This window comes from Oncorhynchus nerka, linkage group LG18 (genome assembly GCF_034236695.1).
Source record: "Oncorhynchus nerka isolate Pitt River linkage group LG18, Oner_Uvic_2.0, whole genome shotgun sequence".
In the NCBI taxonomy this organism is placed as follows: domain Eukaryota; kingdom Metazoa; phylum Chordata; class Actinopteri; order Salmoniformes; family Salmonidae; genus Oncorhynchus; species Oncorhynchus nerka.
This window is the reverse complement of record NC_088413.1, coordinates 6,329,277-6,349,276: the sequence shown is the minus strand read 5'-3', so window position 1 is coordinate 6,349,276 and position 20,000 is coordinate 6,329,277. Positions and strand designations below refer to the sequence as shown.

The following is a 20,000-nucleotide window of genomic DNA, read 5'->3' as shown; positions in this document are numbered from 1 at the left end:
GTCACTGCATTATATAGGGAATAGAGCCCTATGGTCACTGCACTATATAGGGAATAGAGCCCTATGGTCACTGCATTCTATAGGGAATAGAGCCCTATGGTCATTGCACTATATAGGGAATAGAGCCCTATGGTCACTGCACTATATAGGGAATAGAGCCCTATGGTCACTGCATTATATAGGGAATAGAGCCCTATGGTCACTGCACTATATAGGGAATAGAGCCCTATGGTCACTGCATTATATAGGGAATAGAGCCCTATGGTCACTGCACTATATAGGGAATAGAGCCCTATGGTCACTGCACTATATAGGGAATAGAGCCCTATGGTCACTGCATTATATAGGGAATAGAGCCCTATGGTCATTGCACTATATAGGGAATAGAGCCCTATGGTCACTGCACTATATAGGGAATAGAGCCCTATGGTCACTGCATTATATAGGGAATAGAGCCCTATGGTCACTGCACTATATAGGGAATAGAGCCCTATGGTCACTGCATTATATAGGGAATATAGCCCTATGGTCACTGCACTATATAGGGAATAGAGCCCTATGGTCACTGCACTATATAGGGAATAGAGCCCTATGGTCACTGCACTATATAGGGAATAGAGCCCTATGGTCACTGCACTATATAGGAATAGAGCCCTATGGTCACTGCACTATATAGGAATAGAGCCCTATGGTCACTGCACTATATAGGGAATAGAGCCCTATGGTCACTGCACTATATAGGGAATAGAGCCCTATGGTCACTGCACTATATAGGGAACAGAGCCCTATGGTCACTGCACTATATAGGGAATAGAGCCCTATGGTCACTGCACTATATAGGGAACAGAGCCCTATGGTCACTGCACTATATAGGGAACAGAGCCCTATGGTCACTGCACTATATAGGGAATAGAGCCCTATGGTCACTGCACTATATAGGAACAGAGCCCTGTGGTCACTGCACTATATAGGAACAGAGCCCTATGGTCACTGCACTATATATAGGTCACTGCAACAGAGCCCTATGGTCACTGCACTATATAGGAATAGAGCCCTATGGTCACTGCACTATATAGGGAATAGAGCCCTATGGTCACTGCACTATATAGGGAACAGAGCCCTATGGTCACTGCACTATATAGGGAATAGAGCCCTATGGTCACTGCACTATATAGGGAATAGAGCCCTATGGTCACTGCACTATATAGGAATAGGCCCTATGGTCACTGCAATAGAGCCCTATGGTCACTGCACTATATAGGGAATAGAGCCCTATGGTCACTGCACTATATAGGGAATAGAGCCCTATGGTCACTGCACTATATAGGGAATAGAGCCCTATGGTCACTGCATTATATAGGGAATAGAGCCCTATGGTCACTGCACTATATAGGGAATAGAGCCCTATGGTCACTGCACTATATAGGGAATAGCCTAGGTCACTGCATTATATAGGGAATAGAGCCTATGGTCACTGCACTATATAGGGAATAGAGCCCTATGGTCACTGCACTATATAGGGAATAGAGCCCTATGGTCACTGCACTATATAGGGAACAGAGCCCTATGGTCACTGCACTATATAGGGAATAGAGCCCTATGGTCACTGCACTATATAGGGAACAGAGCCCTATGGTCACTGCACTATATAGAACAGAGCCCTGTGGTCACTGCACTATATAGGGAACAGAGCCCTGGGTCACTGCACTATATAGGAATAGAGCCCTATGGTCACTGCTATATAGGAACACAGCCCTATGGTCACTGCACTATATAGGAATAGAGCCCTATGGTCATTGCACTATATAGGGAATAGAGCCCTATGGTCACTGCACTATATAGGGAATAGAGCCCTATGGTCACTGCACTATATAGGGAACAGAGCCCTATGGTCACTGCACTATATAGGAATAGAGCCCTATGGTCACTGCACTATATAGGGAACAGAGCCCTATGGTCACTGCACTATATAGGGAATATAGCCCTATGGTCACTGCACTATATAGGGAATATAGCCCTATGGTCACTGCACTATATAGGGAATAGAGCCCTATGGTCACTGCACTATATAGGGAATAGAGCCCTATTGTCACTGCACTATATAGGGAACAGAGCCCTATGGTCACTGCACTATATAGGAATAGAGCCCTATGGTCACTGCACTATATAGGGAATAGAGCCCTATGGTCACTGCACTATATAGGGAACAGAGCCCTATGGTCACTGCACTATATAGGGAATAGAGCCCTATGGTCACTGCACTATATAGGGAATAGAGCCCTATGGTCACTGCACTATATAGGGAATAGAGCCCTATGGTCACTGCATTATATAGGGAATAGAGCCCTATGGTCATTGCACTATATAGGGAATAGAGCCCTATGGTCACTGCACTATATAGGGAATAGAGCCCTATGGTCACTGCATTATATAGGGAATAGAGCCCTATGGTCACTGCACTATATAGGGAATAGAGCCCTATGGTCACTGCACTATATAGGGAATAGAGCCCTATGGTCACTGCACTATATAGGGAACAGAGCCCTATGGTCACTGCACTATATAGGGAATAGAGCCCTATGGTCACTGCACTATATAGGGAACAGAGCCCTATGGTCACTGCACTATATAGGGAACAGAGCCCTGTGGTCACTGCACTATATAGGGAACAGAGCCCTGTGGTCACTGCACTATATAGGAATAGAGCCCTATGGTCACTGCACTATATAGGGAACACAGCCCTATGGTCACTGCACTATATAGGAATAGAGCCCTATGGTCATTGCACTATATAGGGAATAGAGCCCTATGGTCACTGCACTATATAGGGAATAGAGCCCTATGGTCACTGCACTATATAGGGAACAGAGCCCTATGGTCACTGCACTATATAGGAATAGAGCCCTATGGTCACTGCACTATATAGGGAATAGAGCCCTATGGTCACTGCACTATATAGGGAACAGAGCCCTATGGTCACTGCACTATATAGGGAATATAGCCCTATGGTCACTGCACTATATAGGGAATATAGCCCTATGGTCACTGCACTATATAGGGAATAGAGCCCTATGGTCACTGCACTATATAGGGAATAGAGCCCTATGGTCACTGCACTATATAGGGAATAGAGCCCTATGGTCACTGCACTATATAGGGAACAGAGCCCTATGGTCACTGCACTATATAGGGAACAGAGCCCTATGGTCACTGCACTATATAGGGAACAGAGCCCTATGGTCACTGCACTATATAGGGAATAGAGCCCTATGGTCACTGCACTATATAGGGAACAGAGCCCTGTGTTCTAAAGTAGGTCACTAAGGGAAGAGGGAGCCATTTGGGATGCAGGATAGTAGACGTACCTTCCTGTCTCATAGACTGATGCTGTGATCTCCTTCCATAGAGCTGCTGCTGCTCAGGACAACATACTGGACAGGTGTGTGTGTGTGTGTGTGTGTGTGTGTGTGTGTGTGTGTGTGTGTGTGTGTGTGTGTGTGTGTGTGTGTGTGTGTGTGTGTGTGTGTGTGTGTGTGTGTGTGTGTGTGTGTGTGTGTGTGTGTGTGTGTGTGTGTGTGTGTTGGGAAGTAGTGGACTAGTCATGTTTATACATTTTGCAGCATCTCGGTGGAAGTTGAACTAAATTCACATCTAGGTGTTTTCAGTAGTTAACTACTGTTTAACCGTGTAGCGGTGATGCTAACTACTGGAACTACAGACTACTGTTTAACCATGTAGCGGTGAAGCTAACTACTGGAACTACACACTACTGTTTAACCATGTAGCGGTGAAGCTAACTACTGGAACTACACACTACTGTTTAACCATGTAGCGGTGAAGCTAACTACTGGAACTACACACTACTGTTTTACCATGTAGCGGTGTAGCTAACTACTGGAGCTACAAACTACTGTTTTACCATGTAGCTAACTACTGAAACTACACACTACTGTTTTAACATGTAGCGGTGAAGCTAACTACTGGAGCTACAAACTACTGTTTTACCATGTAGCTAACTACTGAAACTACACACTACTGTTTAACCATGTAGCGGTGTAGCTAACTACTGAAACTACACACTACTGTTTTACCATGTAGCTAACTACTGGACCTACACACTACTGTTTTACCATGTAGCGGTGTGGCTAATTACTGGAGCTTCAAATTACTGTTTTACCATGTAGCGGTGAATCTAACTACTGGAACTACACACTACTGTTTAACCATGTAGCGGTGAAGCTAACTACTGGAACTACACACTACTGTTTTACCATGTAGCGGTGAAGCTAACTACTGGAACTACACACTACTGTTTTACCATGTAGCGGTGAAGCTAACTACTGGAGCTACACACTACTGTTTTACCATGTAGCTAACTACTGGACCTACATACTACTGTTTTACCATGTAGCGGTGTGGCTAACTACTGGAGCTTCAAATGACTGTTTAACCATGTATTGGTGAAGCTAACTACTGGAACTACACACTACTGTTTTACCATGTAGCGGTGTAGCTAACTACTGGAACTACACACTACTGTTTTACCATGTAGCGGTGTAGCTAACTACTGGAACTACACACTACTGTTTTACCATGTAGCTAACTACTGGACCTACACACTACTGTTTTACCATGTAGCGGTGTGGCTAATTACTGGACCTACACACTACTGTTTTACCATGTAGCGGTGTGGCTAATTACTGGAGCTTCAAATTACTGTTTTACCATGTAGCGGTGTAGAGACAGGCACTACACTGCTCCTTCAGTAGTGGGGCTAGAGACAGGCACTACACTTCTCCTTCAGTAGTGGGGCTAAAGACAGGCACTACACTGCTCCATTCAGTAGTGGGGCTAGAGACAGGCACTACACTTCTCCTTCAGTAGTGGGGCTAGAGACAGGCAATACACTTGTCTATTCAGTAGTGGGGCTAGAGACAGGCACTACACTGCTCCTTCAGTAGTGGGGCTAGAGACAGGCACTACACTTGTCTGTTCAGTAGTGGGGCTAGAGACAGGCACTACACTGCTCCTTCAGTAGTGGGGCTAGAGACAGGCACTACACTGCTCCTTCAGTAGTGGGGCTAGAGCCAGGCACTACACTGCCCCTTCAGTAGCGGGGCTAGAGACAGGCACTACACTTCTCCTTTCAGTAGTGGGGCTAGAGACAGGCACTACACTTCTCCTTTCAGTAGTGGGGCTAGATACAGGCACTACACTTGTCTGTTCAGTAGTGGGGCTAGAGACAGGCACTACACTTGACCGTTCAGTAGTGGGGCTAGAGACAGGCACTACACTGCTCCGTTCAGTAGTGGGGCTAGAGACAGGCACTACACTTCTCCGTTCAGTAGCGGGTCTAGAGACAGGCACTACACTTCTCTGTTCAGTAGTGGGGCTAGAGACAGGCACTACACTTGTCTGTTCAGTAGTGGGGCTAGAGACAGGCACTACACTTCTCTGTTCAGTAGTGGGGCTAGAGACAGGCACTACATTTCTCCGTTCAGTAGGAGAAGTGTGAAACGTACATGTAGCATGTAGATATACATTTCACAAGACACATTTAACTTCTCCCAGTGTTCTGTGTGTGTGTGTGTGTGTGTGTGTGTGTGTGTGTGTGTGTGTGTGTGTGTGTGTGTGTTGTAGTAGTAATGTTGTGTTTTCAATGAACAGGCCTGTTGTCACCTATTCATGAAGAGAAGACTGCAGGTAAGGAACACACACACATATAGGAACACACACACACACACACACACACAGGAACACATATAGGAACACACACACACAGGAACACACACACAGAGGAACACACACACTGACCTTGCTACGTGTGTGTGTTCTCAGAGGACGAGCCTCGTCAGGGTTACTACGGTAATGACATAGGTGAGAGTTCTAAAGACAATGTTCATTAATTAATTATTACCTATATTAATATATATATTAATACCTATAATATATATATTAATACCTATAATATATATATATATTAATACCTATAATATATATTAATACCTATAATATATATATATTAATACCTATAATATATATATATATATTAATACCTATAATATATATATATATTAATACCTATAATATATATTAATACCTATAATATATATATATTAATACCTATAATATATATATTAATACCTATAATATATATATTAATACCTATAATATATATATATATATTAATACCTATAATATATATATATATATTAATACCTATAATATATATATATATATTAATACCTATAATATATATATTAATACCTATAATATATATATTAATACCTATAATATATATATTAATACCTATAATATATATTAATACCTATAATATATATATATATTAATACCTATAATATATATTAATACCTATAATATATATTAATACCTATAATATATTAATACCTATAATATATTAATACCTATAATATATATTAATACCTATAATATATTAATACCTATAATATATATATATTAATACCTATAATATATATTAATACCTATAATATATATTAATACCTATAATATATATTAATACCTATAATATATTAATACCTATAATATATATATATTAATACCTATAATATATATTAATACCTATAATATATATTAATACCTATAATATATTAATACCTATAATATATTAATACCTATAATATATATTAATACCTATAATATATTAATACCTATAATATATATTAATACCTATAATATATATATATATTAATACCTATAATAGTATATATTAATACCTATAATATATATATATATTAATACCTATAATATATTAATACCTATAATATATATTAATACCTATAATATATATATTAATACCTATAATATATATTAATACCTATAATATATATATTAATACCTATAATATATATATTAATACCTATAATATATATATTAATACCTATAATATATATATTAATACCTATAATATATATATTAATACCTATAATATATATATTAATACCTATAATATATATTAATACCTATAATATATATATTAATACCTATAATATATATATTAATACCTATAATATATATTAATACCTATAATGGTGTTTGTTTTCCAAGATGGCATAGCAGTTCAGACGTCTTTTGTCCTCGTCTTGTCGTGTCGTGTATATATATATATTTACAACTTTTTTTTCACATACATTTTATTTTTATTTTCCATCAACTCATCTTCAATACACTCTCCTGCAACCTGCCTCACCAATTGATATGTATAAATACGTATTATTCACCTCAAATCTGCAATCAAATCTGCAATCCTCCAAGAAGCTAGCCAGAAGCTAATCAGAAGCTAGTTAGCTTCTTTACTGGCAACTCGTTCGTATTCAGCTAACCACGGTTTGTGGTCATTAGCTATCCTTTAACTCGAAAATCTATCGCCAGTTTTGTACGGCGCAGCGCGGCTCGGAACGGAACATACCGGACCGATTTTTTTCTCTCCATGTCCCTGGATTTCAACTGCTCTCTGGACATTCACTCCCGGATCTCACAGCTAGCTGGCTGCTATCCGTGTGTCTATCTGCTTTCGTCGATTCCGGAGCAAACATCAATTACTCCGGAGCTAGCGAGCTCCGTCAACCACTCCTGAGCTCCGTCAATCACTCCTGGGCTGCAGTCACCTATCCGGACCCGTTTTACTGCCTACACGGAGCCCCTCCGGGCCTTCACAACTGGACTGCCGACGTTATCTACCCGAAGGAGATCCGGCTGGCTCCTCCGTCGCGACGTTACCTGAATGCCCATCTGCGGCCTGCTAACCGTTAGCTGTCTTACCGGATGCTCTCAGAATAGACAATCGGACAATTTATTTATTTTTATTATTAACATGTTTCTTCTTGGGCCTCTATAACTATATCTATTGTTTTTATTTTGTTGTTGTTGTGTGATTTGGACTAATCCCCTCTACAACACGGAACTCCACTAATCTACTGACGGAACGCAAGAGGTGGCTAACAACAGACCTCCATCCTATGCTAGCTTGCTACCGATGTCCTGGCTAGCTGTCTAAATCGCCGTGACCCCCAAACCAACCTCTCCACTCCCTGGACCCTTTTGATCACTCGACTAAGGATGCCTCTCCTTAATGTCAATATGTCTTGTCCATTGCTGTTCTGGTTAGTGTTTATTGGCTTATTTCACTGTAGAGCCTCTAGTCCTGCTCACTATACCTTATCCAACTTATTAGTTCCACCACCCACACATGCAATGACATCTCCTGGTTTCAATGATGTTTCTAGAGACAATATCTCTCTCTTCATCACTCAATACCTAGGTTTACCTCCACTGTACTCACATCCTACCATACCTTTGTCTGTACATTATACCTTGATGCTATTTTATCGCCCCCAGAAACCTCCTTTTACTCTCTGTTCCAGACGTTCTAGACGACCAATTCTTATTGCTTTTAGCCGTACCCTTATTCTTCTCCTCCTATGTTCCTCTGGCGATGTAGAGGTGAATCCAGGCCCTGCAGTGCCTAGCTCCACTCCTATTCCCCAGGCGCTCTCTTTTGATGACTTCTGTAACCGTAATAGCCTTGGTTTCATGCATGTTAACATTAGAAGCCTCCTCCCTAAGTTTGTTCTTTTCACTGCTTTAGCACACTCTGCCAACCCGGATGTTCTAGCTGTGTCTGAATCCTGGCTTAGGAAGACCACCAAAATTCAGAAATTTTAATTCCAAACTACAACATTTTCAGACAAGATAGAACTGCTAAAGGGGGCGGTGTTGCAATCTACTGCAAAGATAGCCTGCAGAGTTCTGTCCTACTATCCAGGTCTGTACCCAAACAATTTGAACTTCTACTTTTAAAAATCCACCTCTCTAAAAACAAGTCTCTCACCGTTGCCGCCTGCTATAGACCACCCTCTGCTCCCAGCTGTGCTCTGGACACCATATGTGAACTGATTGCCCCCCATCTATCTTCAGAGCTCGTGCTGCTAGGCGACCTAAACTGGAACATGCTTAACACCCCAGCCATCCTACAATCTAAACTTGATGCCCTCAATCTCACACAAATTATCAATGAACCTACCAGGTACCCCCAAAGCCTTAAACACGGGCACCCTCATAGATATCATCCTAACCAACTTCCTCTAAATACACCTCTGCTGTCTTCAACCAAGATCTCAGCGATCACTGCCTCATTGCCTGCATCCGTAATGGGTCAGCGGTCAAACGACCTCCACTCATCACTGTAAAACGCTCCCTGAAACACTTCAGCGAGCAGGCCTTTCTAATCGACCTGGCCGGGGTGTCCTGGAAGGATATTGATCTCATCCCGTCAGTAGAGGATGCCTGGATATTTTTTAAAAAATGCCTTCCTAACAATGTTAAATAAACATGCCCCATTCAAGAAAATTAGAACCAGGAACAGATATAGCCCTTGGTTCTCCCCAGACCTGACTGCCCTTAACCAACACAAAAACATCCTATGGCGTTCTGCATTAGCATCGAACAGCCCCCGTGATATGCAGCTGTTCAGGGAAGCTAGAAACCGTTATACACAGGCAGTTAGAAAAGCCAAGGCTAGCTTTTTCAAGCAGAAATTTGCTTCCTGCAACACTAACTCTAAAAAGTTCTGGGACACTGTAAAGTCCATGGAGAATAAGAACACCTCCTCCCAGCTGCCCACTGCACTGAAGATAGGAAACACTGTCACCACTGATAAATCCACCATAATTGAGAATTTCAATAAGCATTTTTCTACGGCTGGCCATGCTTTCCACCTGGCAACTCCTACCCCGGTCAACAGCACTGCACCCCCAACAGCAACTCGCCCAAGCCTTCCCCATTTCTCCTTCTCCCAAATCCATTCAGCTGAAGTTCTGAAAGAGCTGAAAAATCTGGACCCCTACAAATCAGCCGGGCTAGACAATCTGGACCCTTTCTTTCTAAAATTATCTGCCGAAATTGTTGCCACCCCTATTACTAGCCTGTTCAACCTCTCTTTCGTGTCATCTGAGATTCCCAAAGATTGGAAAGCAGCTGCGGTCATCCCCCTCTTCAAAGGGGGGACACTCTTGACCCAAACTGCTACAGACCTATATCTATCCTACCATGCCTTTCTAAGGTCTTCGAAAGCCAAGTCAACAAACAGATTACCGACCATTTCGAATCTCACCATACCTTCTCTGCTATGCAATCTGGTTTCAGAGCTGGTCATGGGTGCACCTCAGCCACGCTCAAGGTCCTAAACGATATCTTAACCGCCATCGATAAGAAACATTACTGTGCAGCCGTATTCATTGATCTGGCCAAGGCTTTCGACTCTGTCAACCACCACATCCTTATCGGCAGACTCGACAGCCTTGGTTTCTCAAATGATTGCCTCGCCTGGTTCACCAACTACTTCTCTGATAGAGTTCAGTGTGTCAAATCGGAGGGTCTGCTGTCCGGACCTCTGGCAGTCTCTATGGGGTGCCACAGGGTTCAATTCTTGGACCGACTCTCTTCTCTGTATACATCAATGATGTTGCTCTTGCTGCTGGTGAGTCTCTGATCCACCTCTACGCAGACGACACCATTCTGTATACTTCCGGCCCTTCTTTGGACACTGTGTTAACAACCCTCCAGGCAAGCTTCAATGCCATACAACTCTCCTTCCGTGGCCTCCAATTGCTCTTAAATACAAGTAAAACTAAATGCATGCTCTTCAACCGATCGCTACCTGCACCTACCCGCCTGTCCAACATCACTACTCTGGACGGCTCTGAATACGTGGACAACTACAAATACTTAGGTGTCTGGTTAGACTGTAAACTCTCCTTCCAGACCCATATCAAACATCTCCAATCCAAAGTTAAATCTAGAATTGGCTTCCTATTTCGCAACAAAGCATCCTTCACTCATGCTGCCAAACATACCCTTGTAAAATTGACCATCCTACCAATCCTCGACTTTGGCGATGTCATTTACAAAATAGCCTCCAATACCCTACTCAACAAATTGGATGCAGTCTATCACAGTGCTATCCGTTTTGTCACCAAAGCCCCATATACTACCCACCATTGCGACCTGTACGCTCTCGTTGGCTGGCCCTCGCTTCATACTCGTCGCCAAACCCACTGGCTCCATGTCATCTACAAGACCCTGCTAGGTAAAGTCCCCCATTATCTCAGCTCGCTGGTCACCATAGCATCTCCCACCTGTAGCACACGCTCCAGCAGGTATATCTCTCTAGTCACCCCCAAAACCAATTCTTTCTTTGGCCGCCTCTCCTTCCAGTTCTCTGCTGCCAATGACTGGAACGAACTACAAAAATCTCTTAAATTGGAAACACTTATCTCCCTCACTAGCTTTAAACACCAACTGTCAGAGCATCTTACAGATTACTGCACCTGTACATAGCCCACCTATAATTTAGCCCAAACAACTACCTCTTTCCTAACTGTATTTAATTTATTTATTTATTTTGCTCCTTTGCACCCCATTATTTTTATTTCTACTTTGCACATTCTTCCATTGCAATACTACCATTCCAGTGTTTTACTTGCTATATTGTATTTACTTTGCCACCATGGCCTTTTTTGCCTTTACCTCCCTTATCTCACCTAATTTGCTCACATTGTATATAGACTTGTTTATTTTTACTGTATTATTGACTGTATGTTTGTTTTACTCCATGTGTAACTCTGTGTCGTTGTATGTGTCGAACTGCTTTGCTTTATCTTGGCCAGGTCGCAATTGTAAATGAGAACTTGTTCTCAACTTGCTTACCTGGTTAAATAAAGGTGAAATAAAATAAAAAAAATAAAAAAATAATAATATATATATTAATACCTATAATATATATATATATTAATACCTATAGTATATATTAATACCTATAATATATATATATATTAATACCTATAATAGTATATATTAATACCTATAATATATATATATATTAATACCTATAATATATATATTAATACCTATAATATATATATTAATACCTATAATATATATATATATTAATACCTATAATAGTATATATTAATACCTATAATAATATATTAATACCTATAATTATTTATTAATACCAACTAACATCTCTTTCTCTCTGTGTGTCTCTCTCTCTCCCTCTCCTTCTCTCTCTGTGTCTCTCTCTCTCTCTCTCTCTCTCTGTCTCTCTCTCTGTCTCTCTCTCTGTGTCTCTCTCTCTCTCTCTCTCTCTGTCTCTCTCTGTCTCTCTCTCTCTCTGTGTCTCTCTCTCTCTCTCTCTCTGTCTCTCTCTCTGTCTCTCTCTCTCTCTGTGTCTCTCTCTCTCTCTCTCTCTCTGTCTCTCTCTCTCTCTCTCTCTCTCTCTCTCTCTCTCTCTGTGTCTCTCTCTCTCTCTCTCTCTCTCTCTCTGTCTCTCTCTGTGTCTCTCTCTCTCTCTCTCTCTCTCTCTCTCTCTCTCTCTCTCTCTCTCTCTCTCTCTCTCTGTCTCTCTCTCTCTGTCTGTGTCTCTCTCTGTCTCTCTCTCTCTCTCTCTCTCTGTGTCTCTCTCTCTCTCTCTCTCTGTCTCTCTCTCTGTCTCTCTCTCTCTCTCTGTGTCTCTCTCTCTCTCTCTCTCTCTGTCTCTCTCTCTCTCTCTGTGTCTCTCTCTCTCTCTCTCTCTCTGTCTCTCCCTCTCCTTCTCTCTCTCTGTGTCTCTCTCTCCCTCTAGCGCTCCACCACCGTGGCCACCCTCTCCACTCATCCCTTTCTCCTGAAGAGCTCTAGATGAACAGAAGCAGAAGACAGGAACACCAAGACATTACTTCCTTTTTCCCCGAATGCTGTCTTGATTGGGGGGTTTATTGCCCTCTTGGGTCCTGGAGATCCTCAAAAGACCCCCGAAGGACATTCCCCCCCCATGAGGACAAAGGCTATTTTAGGATTAGGGAAAATATGATTTTTTTATGGAAAAACATTTTGTGTGTGTGTGTGTATATATATAAAGACATGGCTCTGAAACAGTTAAAAGGTTTAAAAAAGGTGTTTTTATTTTTCGTTGTTGGTATTTTGTGATTAAAGGTTCCGTTGTCAGATTCCATCTCCGTTACCTTGGCAGCAGATTAATAAATGATCCAACAATGACTTAATAAACCAGTGTCAGATTCCATCTCCGTTACCATAGCAGCAGATAAAGGTTCCGTTGTCAGATTCCATCTCCGTTACCATAGCAGCAGATTAATAAATGATGAACAACGACTGAATAAACCAGTGGACCTAAAAACAAATACACACATAGAAATATAGAACATTATAGTTCTGGTCCTTTTTTTGTCTTTGTCCGTTAATGTCAAGGTTAGCGGTTAGCGCGTTGGTTAGCGCGTTGGGCCCAGGAACCCAAAGGTCTCTGGTTCGAACACCTGAGCTGACAAAGCAACAAATTTTTTTTTTATTATTGTCGATGTGCCATTTTGAGAAAAGCACTGAACCCTAATTTGCTTCAGGGACGCCACTGTTAAACAACACAGTACACTGATCTGGTTTACGTGACACTAAAAACAAACCCGGACAACAAAACTATTTTTTTTGGTTTCGCTTTATAAAACGATAAGACATAATCTGATACACCGGGTTAAAGTAGCCAGTTGACATGAATCATGTTTAGATTTACCTCTGAACAGTAATATATATATATATATATATAATAAAAGAGTCAATTTGGAGATGCTTAATAGTACAAGCTCTTCAATCTGAGAAGTTGTTCCCTACATGAAACTATACTAAGTTACTGCATTACGTAATAGTTTAAAGTCTGTTACTATGGCAACCTAGTAGTTGACTTCAGTATCACTGTTATTTATATATTTATATATATATATAGTTCCCTACATGAAACTATACTAAGTTACTGCATTACGTAATAGTTTAAAGTCTGTTACTATGGCAACCTAGTAGTTGACTTCAGTATCACTGTTATTTATATATTTATATATATATATATTTATATATCACATTATCTTCCTGTACATAGTTACATCATTAGGATATAGTATGCTAACAGCACTTCAGCAGTATGAGGTGTGTTTACTGTGGCTACGACAGGGTTAGGGCTGTGGTTCCGTGCGGGTTCTAGAGCTCTGGGTCTGGATGTGTGACATCTGGAGAACCGGGAGGAGGAGCTGGAAGGCGTTCTGGATGTATGTGGTGCTGTTAGAACCCTAAGGAACAACGGAACACTGTTAGAACCCTACGAAACACTGTTAAAACACTTCGGAACAAAATAAAACAGAACCATACGAAACACTGTTAGAACCCTTCAGAACATTGTTAGAACCCTACAGAACACTGTTGGAACCCTACAGAACACTGTTAGAACCCTTCGGAACAAAATAAAACAGTTAGAACCATACGAAACAACAGAACACTGTTAGAACCCTTCAGAACAACAGAACGCTGTTAGAACCCTACAGAACACTGTTAGAACCCTTCAGAACAACAGAACGCTGTTAGAACCCTACAGAACACTGTTAGAATCCTTCAGAACAACAGGACACTGTTAGAACCCTACTGAACAACAGAAAACTGTTAGAACCCTACAGAACAACAGAACACTGTTAGAACCCTACAGAACAACAGAACGCTGTTAGAACCCTTCAGAACAACATAACGCTACAGAACACTGTTAGAACCCTTCAGAACAACAGAACACTGTTAGAACCCTTCAGAACAACTGAACACTGTTAGAACCCTTCAGAACAACAGAACACTGTTAGAACCCTTCAGAACAACAGAACACTGTTAGAACCCTACTGAACAACAGAACACTGTTAGAACCCTACAGAACAACAGAACACTGTTAGAACCCTACAGAACAACAGAACAGAACCCTTCAGAACAACAGAACGCTGTTAGAACCCTACAGAACAATGTTAGAACCCTTCAGAACAACAGAACACTGTTAGAACCCTTCAGAACACTGTTAGAACCCTTCAGAACAACAAAACGCTGTTAGAACCCTACAGAACACTGTTAGAATCCTTCAGAACAACAGGACACTGTTAGAACCCTACAGAACACTGTTAGAACCCTTCAGAACAACAGAACACTGTTAGAACCCTTCAGAACACTGTTAGAACCCTTCAGAACAACAGAACACTGTTAGAACCCTTCAGAACACTGTTAGAACCCTTCAGAACAACAGAACACTGTTAGAACCCTTCAGAACAACAGAACACTGTTAGAACCCTACTGAACAACAGAACACTGTTAGAACCCTACAGAACAACAGAACACTGTTAGAACCCTACAGAACAACAGAACGCTGTTAGAACCCTTCAGAACAACAGAACGCTGTTAGAACCCTACAGAACACTGTTAGAACCCTTCAGAACAACAGAACACTGTTAGAACCCTTCAGAACACTGAACAACAACAACACTGTTAGAACCCTTCAGAACACTGTTAGAACCCTTCAGAACAACAGAACACTGTTAGAACCCTTCAGAACAACAGAACACTGTTAGAACCCTACTGAACAACAGAACACTGTTAGAACCCTACAGAACAACAGAACACCGTTAGAACCCTACAGAACACTTAGAACCCTTCAGAACACTGTTAGAACCCTACAGAACAACATAACACTGTTAGAACCCTACAGAACAACAGAACGCTGTTAGAACCCTACAGAACACTGTTAGAACCCTACAGAACAACAGAACACTGTTAGAACCCTACAGAACAACAGAACGCTGTTAGAACCCCACAGAACACTGTTAGAACCCTTCAGAACAACAGAACGCTGTTAGAACCCTACAGAACAACAGAACACTGTTAGAACCCTTCAGAACAACAGAACACTGTTAGAACCCTTCAGAACAACAGAACACTGTTAGAACCCTTCAGAACAACAGAACACTGTTAGAACCCTTCAGAACAACAGAACACTGTTAGAACCCTTCAGAACAACAGTTATATGTCTTACCTCAAGCAGCACACTGTCTACCAAAGGGTTCAACTCTTCTCTTTTCTCTGAACCTGGAGAAGTAGAGGAAGGGAGTCAGAGAACCAATGGGGTGATGATCAGCTGATCACCTGACAGAGAACCAATGGGGTGATGATCAGCTGATCACCTGACCTTAATGCCATTCATTTATTGTGTTGGAGATAAAGTCCCAGTACACACACACACATCTTACCCCAACGGTGAGCAGAGTATCAGAGAACTTCCTGGCAAGACAACCCACCTCCCGACACATGGCACACGTCAACCTGCAACAAGCAGAGTATCAGAGAACTTCCTGGCAAGACAACCCACCTCCCGACACATGGCACACGTCAACCTGCAACAAGCAGAGACATTAACGATGCTCAGAATATACTATGAGTGGAAGGTCATATTCTACACACACAGATGCACCCTCTCCCCTGGTCCTGTCCCCCCGCCTACAGCCTGGTCTCTAACAGGTTTCTCCCCTGTCAACAGTCACAGCCTATCTAACAGGTTTCTCCTGGTCCTATCCCCCTAACAGGTATGAGCCTGGTCTCTAACAGGTTTCTCCTATTCTACCCCCACAGCCTGGTCTCTAACCTCCTGGTCCACTTCCCCCCTACAGCCTGGTCTCTAACAGGTTTCTCCTGGTCCAGTCCCCCTACAGCCTGGTCTCTAACAGGTTTCTCCTGGTCCAGTCCCCCCCTACAGCCTGGTCTCTAACAGGTTTCTCCTGGTCCAGTTCCCCCCCTACAGCCTGGTCTCTAACAGGTTTCTCCTGGTCCTGTCCCCCCCCAGTACAGCCTGGTCTCTAACAGGTTTCTCCTGGTCCAGTCCCCCCCCGTACAGCCTGGTCTCTAACAGGTTTCTCCTGGTCCTGCCCCCCCCCCCCTACAGCCTGGTCTCTAGCAGGTTTCTCCTGGTCCAGTCCCCCCCCGTACAGCCTGGTCTCTAACAGGTTTCCTGGTCCTGGTCCTAACAGGTGTCCCCCCCCCCCTACAGCCTGGTCTCTAACAGGTTTCTCCTGGTCCTGTCCCCCCTACAGCCTGGTCTCTAACAGGTTTCTCCTGGTCCAGTCCCCCCTACAGCCTGGTCTCTAACAGGTTTCTCCTGGTCCTGTCCCCCCCCTACAGCCTGGTCTCTAACAGGTTTCTCCTGGTCCAGTCCCCCCCGTACAACCTGGTCTCTAACAGGTTTCCTGGTCCTGTCCCCCTCCAGCCTGGTCTCTAACAGCCCTCCCCCCCCTACAGCCTGGTCTCTAACAGGTTTCTCCTGGTCCTGTCCCCCTCAGCCTGGTCTCTAACAGGTTTCTCCAGGTCCCCCCCCCCTACAGCCTGGTCTCTAACAGGTTTCTCCTGGTCCTGTCCCCCCACAGCCTGGTCTCTAACAGGTTTCTCCAGGTCCTGCCCCCCCCCCTACAGCCTGGTCCTGGTCTCTAAGCCTGGTCTCTAGGTTTCTCCTGGTCCTGTCCCCCCCTACAGCCTGGTCTCTAACAGGTTTCTCCAGGTCCTGCCCCCTACGGCCTGGTCTCTAACAGGTTTCTCCTGGTCCTGTCCCCCCACAGCCTGGTCTCTAACAGGTTTCTCCAGGTCCTGCCCCCCTCCCCCTACAGCCTGGTCTCTAACAGGTTTCCCCCCCCCCAACAGACCTGGTGAGTATGTGAGCCTGGTCTCTGGCAGGTTTCTCCTGGTCCTGCCCCCCCCCCCCCCTACAGCCTGGTCTCTAACAGGTTTCTCCTGGTTCTGTCCCCCCCCACAGCCTGGTCTCTAACAGGTTTCTCCTGGTCCTGTCCCCCCTACAGCCTGGTCTCTAACAGGTTTCTCCTGGTCCTGCCCCCCCCTACGGCCTGGTCTCTAACAGGTTTCTCCTGGTCCTGTCCCCCCACAGCCTGGTCTCTAACAGGTTTCTCCTGGTCCAGTCCCCCCCCCGCACAGCCTGGTCTCTAACAGGTGTTCCTGGTCTCCTGGTCTCTAGTCCCCCCCCCCCTACAGCCTGGTCTCTAACAGGTTTCTCCTGGTCCTGTCCCCCCCCCCTACAGCCTGGTCTCTAACAGGTTTCTCCAGGTCCTGGTCTCCCCCCCTGTCCCCCCACAGCCTGGTCTCTAACAGGTTTCTCCAGGTCCTGCCCCCTCCCCCTACAGCCTGGTCTCTAACAGGTTTCTCCCCCCCCCCTACAGACCTGGTGAGTATGTCCTGAGCCTGGTCTCTAACAGGTTTCTCCTGGTCCTGCCCCCTCCCCCTACAGCCTGGTCTCTAACAGGTTTCTCCTGGTTCTCCCCTGTCCCCCCTACAGCCTGGTCTCTAACAGGTTTCTCCCCCCCCCAGACCTGGTCTCTAGTTTCTCCTGAGCCTGGTCTCTGGTCAGGTTTCTCCAGGTCCTGTCCCCCCCACAGCCTGGTCTCTAACAGGTTTCTCCTGTCCCCCCAACAGACCTGGTGAGTATGTGAGCCTGGTCTCTGGCAGGTTTCTCCAGGTCCTGTCCGTGGAGGATCAACTCTGCCACCTTGTGGAGCTGTTCGATACTGCGGGCTGTCACCTCCGCCAGGAGCCCACTGAAGACAGGTACACTGCCTAGACACACACACACAAACACACACACAATATATAGACATTAACACACACTACGTGCTTAAAACGGTGCGAGGAAAGAGAACATGAGACAGACAGACGGAGACAGACAGACAGACAGACAGGCAGGCAGACAGACAGACAGGGGACAGACAGACAGACAGACAGACAGTTCTCTGTCCAACATCAGATCTCACCTCTACAGACCTGGATCGTCTCTCTTCCTCATTCTCCTTTAGCTCCTCCCCTCTTTCTTCTTTCTTCTCCTTCTGCTTTAGCTCCTCCTCTCTTCTCTTCCTCCTCCTTCTCCTTTAGTTCCTCCCCCTCTTTCTTCTCCTTTAGCTCCTCCCCCTCTTTCTTCTCCTTTAGCTCCTCCTCCTCTTTCTTCTCTTCTTCTCCCTCTCTTGTTTCAGGTTCTCCTCTTTGCTCCTCCTCCGTCGCCCCCCCGATGGTATCTGTGACGACGACAGGTTTCTCCACCTCTCTCACCCAATCATGCGCTCTCATCCTGGCCTGGGGATGAATTGACATTTGTTATATAAATAATCTAATATAAAGAGTTACTAGCAGACCAAAGCTCTGGTTAAACCGGATGCCCTCAGATAACTCTGGGCCCAGTGTCCTCAGTCAAGTCTAGAGCCTGTGTGCAATGACATGATTATCCGAAGGACACACAGCTGCCATCACGCAAATAATCTCCCCTGTAAAACTACAAAGAGCAGCCTGCAACACTAACGAGCTTAGAAGTGCCAAGCTATCTCGCTGACATTGAACCCTGCATGCACTCCTGCAAAGACAGGAAACACCTGAGCCTAAAGCAGACATTACCAATATCCACGTTTCCTGGACACACATACATTTCATGAAGCACTGTACACACACACTCTACCCCCCCCCTACTGGTCGGGTGCCAAGAGCAAAGGACTTTGCTGTGCACCAATGGGGCCCGCTCTGGCTAGAGCAAGGCCCGCCTCCAACTCTTCAGGACCAGTCAGAAGACCAACACGACGAGACTCCACCTACATTATTCTGTGTATACATTCTGTTCTAAACTCTGGCTGAGCAGCCTAATTATTCTGACTCCTCACAGAGTCACATTCCTTAGGTCCGTGCACGATAAACGGCAGGACAAGATAACTTTGACCAATAAACTGCCTTTTTGATACACCTGATTCCACTCTGTCCAGCGTCGTTGTTTTGCATTCCCTCTCCAGTATGAAACACCAACACATGACATCACTAAACTTTAACCTAAAATAATGAACTCTTATTCAGTAGATTCAATTAAGACTGTGTGTCTGTTACCTTGTTGAGTTTGTCTGTGGTGACAGTGACTGTCTGTTACCTTGTTGAGTTTGTCTGTGGTGACTGTCTGTTACCTTGTTGAGTTTATCTGTGGTGACAGTGACTGTCTGTTACCTTGTTGAGTTTGTCTGTGGTGACAGTGACTGTCTGTTTCCTTGTTGAGTTTGTCTGTGGTGACTGTCTGTTACCTTGTTGAGTTTGTCTGTGGG

The 20,000-nt window shown here is 43.9% G+C and overlaps 1 protein-coding gene and 2 long non-coding RNA genes across 6 annotated transcripts in view; 1 reads left to right on the top strand and 2 right to left on the bottom strand.

Moving 5' to 3' along the window:
• LOC135561726 (uncharacterized) overlaps nucleotides 1-13,083 on the top strand; it is a 22,344-nt gene extending 9,261 nt beyond the window's left edge. Inside the window, exons 6-9 of one of the 4 annotated variants that reach the window (XM_065003463.1) lie at nucleotides 3,407-3,439; nucleotides 5,668-5,703; nucleotides 5,839-5,877; nucleotides 12,662-13,083. In XM_065003463.1, the coding sequence (XP_064859535.1) occupies nucleotides 3,407-3,439; nucleotides 5,668-5,703; nucleotides 5,839-5,877; nucleotides 12,662-12,717 (164 nt within the window). In that variant the 3' untranslated portion in view covers nucleotides 12,718-13,083. The remainder of the gene's footprint in view (nucleotides 1-3,406; nucleotides 3,440-5,667; nucleotides 5,704-5,838; nucleotides 5,878-12,661) is intronic. The other 3 variants (XM_065003464.1, XM_065003465.1, XM_065003466.1) reach the window with 3 other exon arrangements.
• On the bottom strand, nucleotides 12,955-15,963 carry LOC135561727 (uncharacterized). The gene is made up of 2 exons (XR_010459621.1): nucleotides 15,914-15,963; nucleotides 12,955-14,147 (listed from the first exon to the last, which is right to left on the bottom strand). It is a non-coding gene; the product is annotated as an uncharacterized LOC135561727 (long non-coding RNA).
• On the bottom strand, nucleotides 15,954-18,744 carry LOC135561728 (uncharacterized). The gene is made up of 4 exons (XR_010459622.1): nucleotides 18,684-18,744; nucleotides 18,351-18,489; nucleotides 16,128-16,271; nucleotides 15,954-15,966 (listed from the first exon to the last, which is right to left on the bottom strand). It is a non-coding gene; the product is annotated as an uncharacterized LOC135561728 (long non-coding RNA).
• Nucleotides 18,745-20,000: the final 1,256 nt, after the last annotated feature.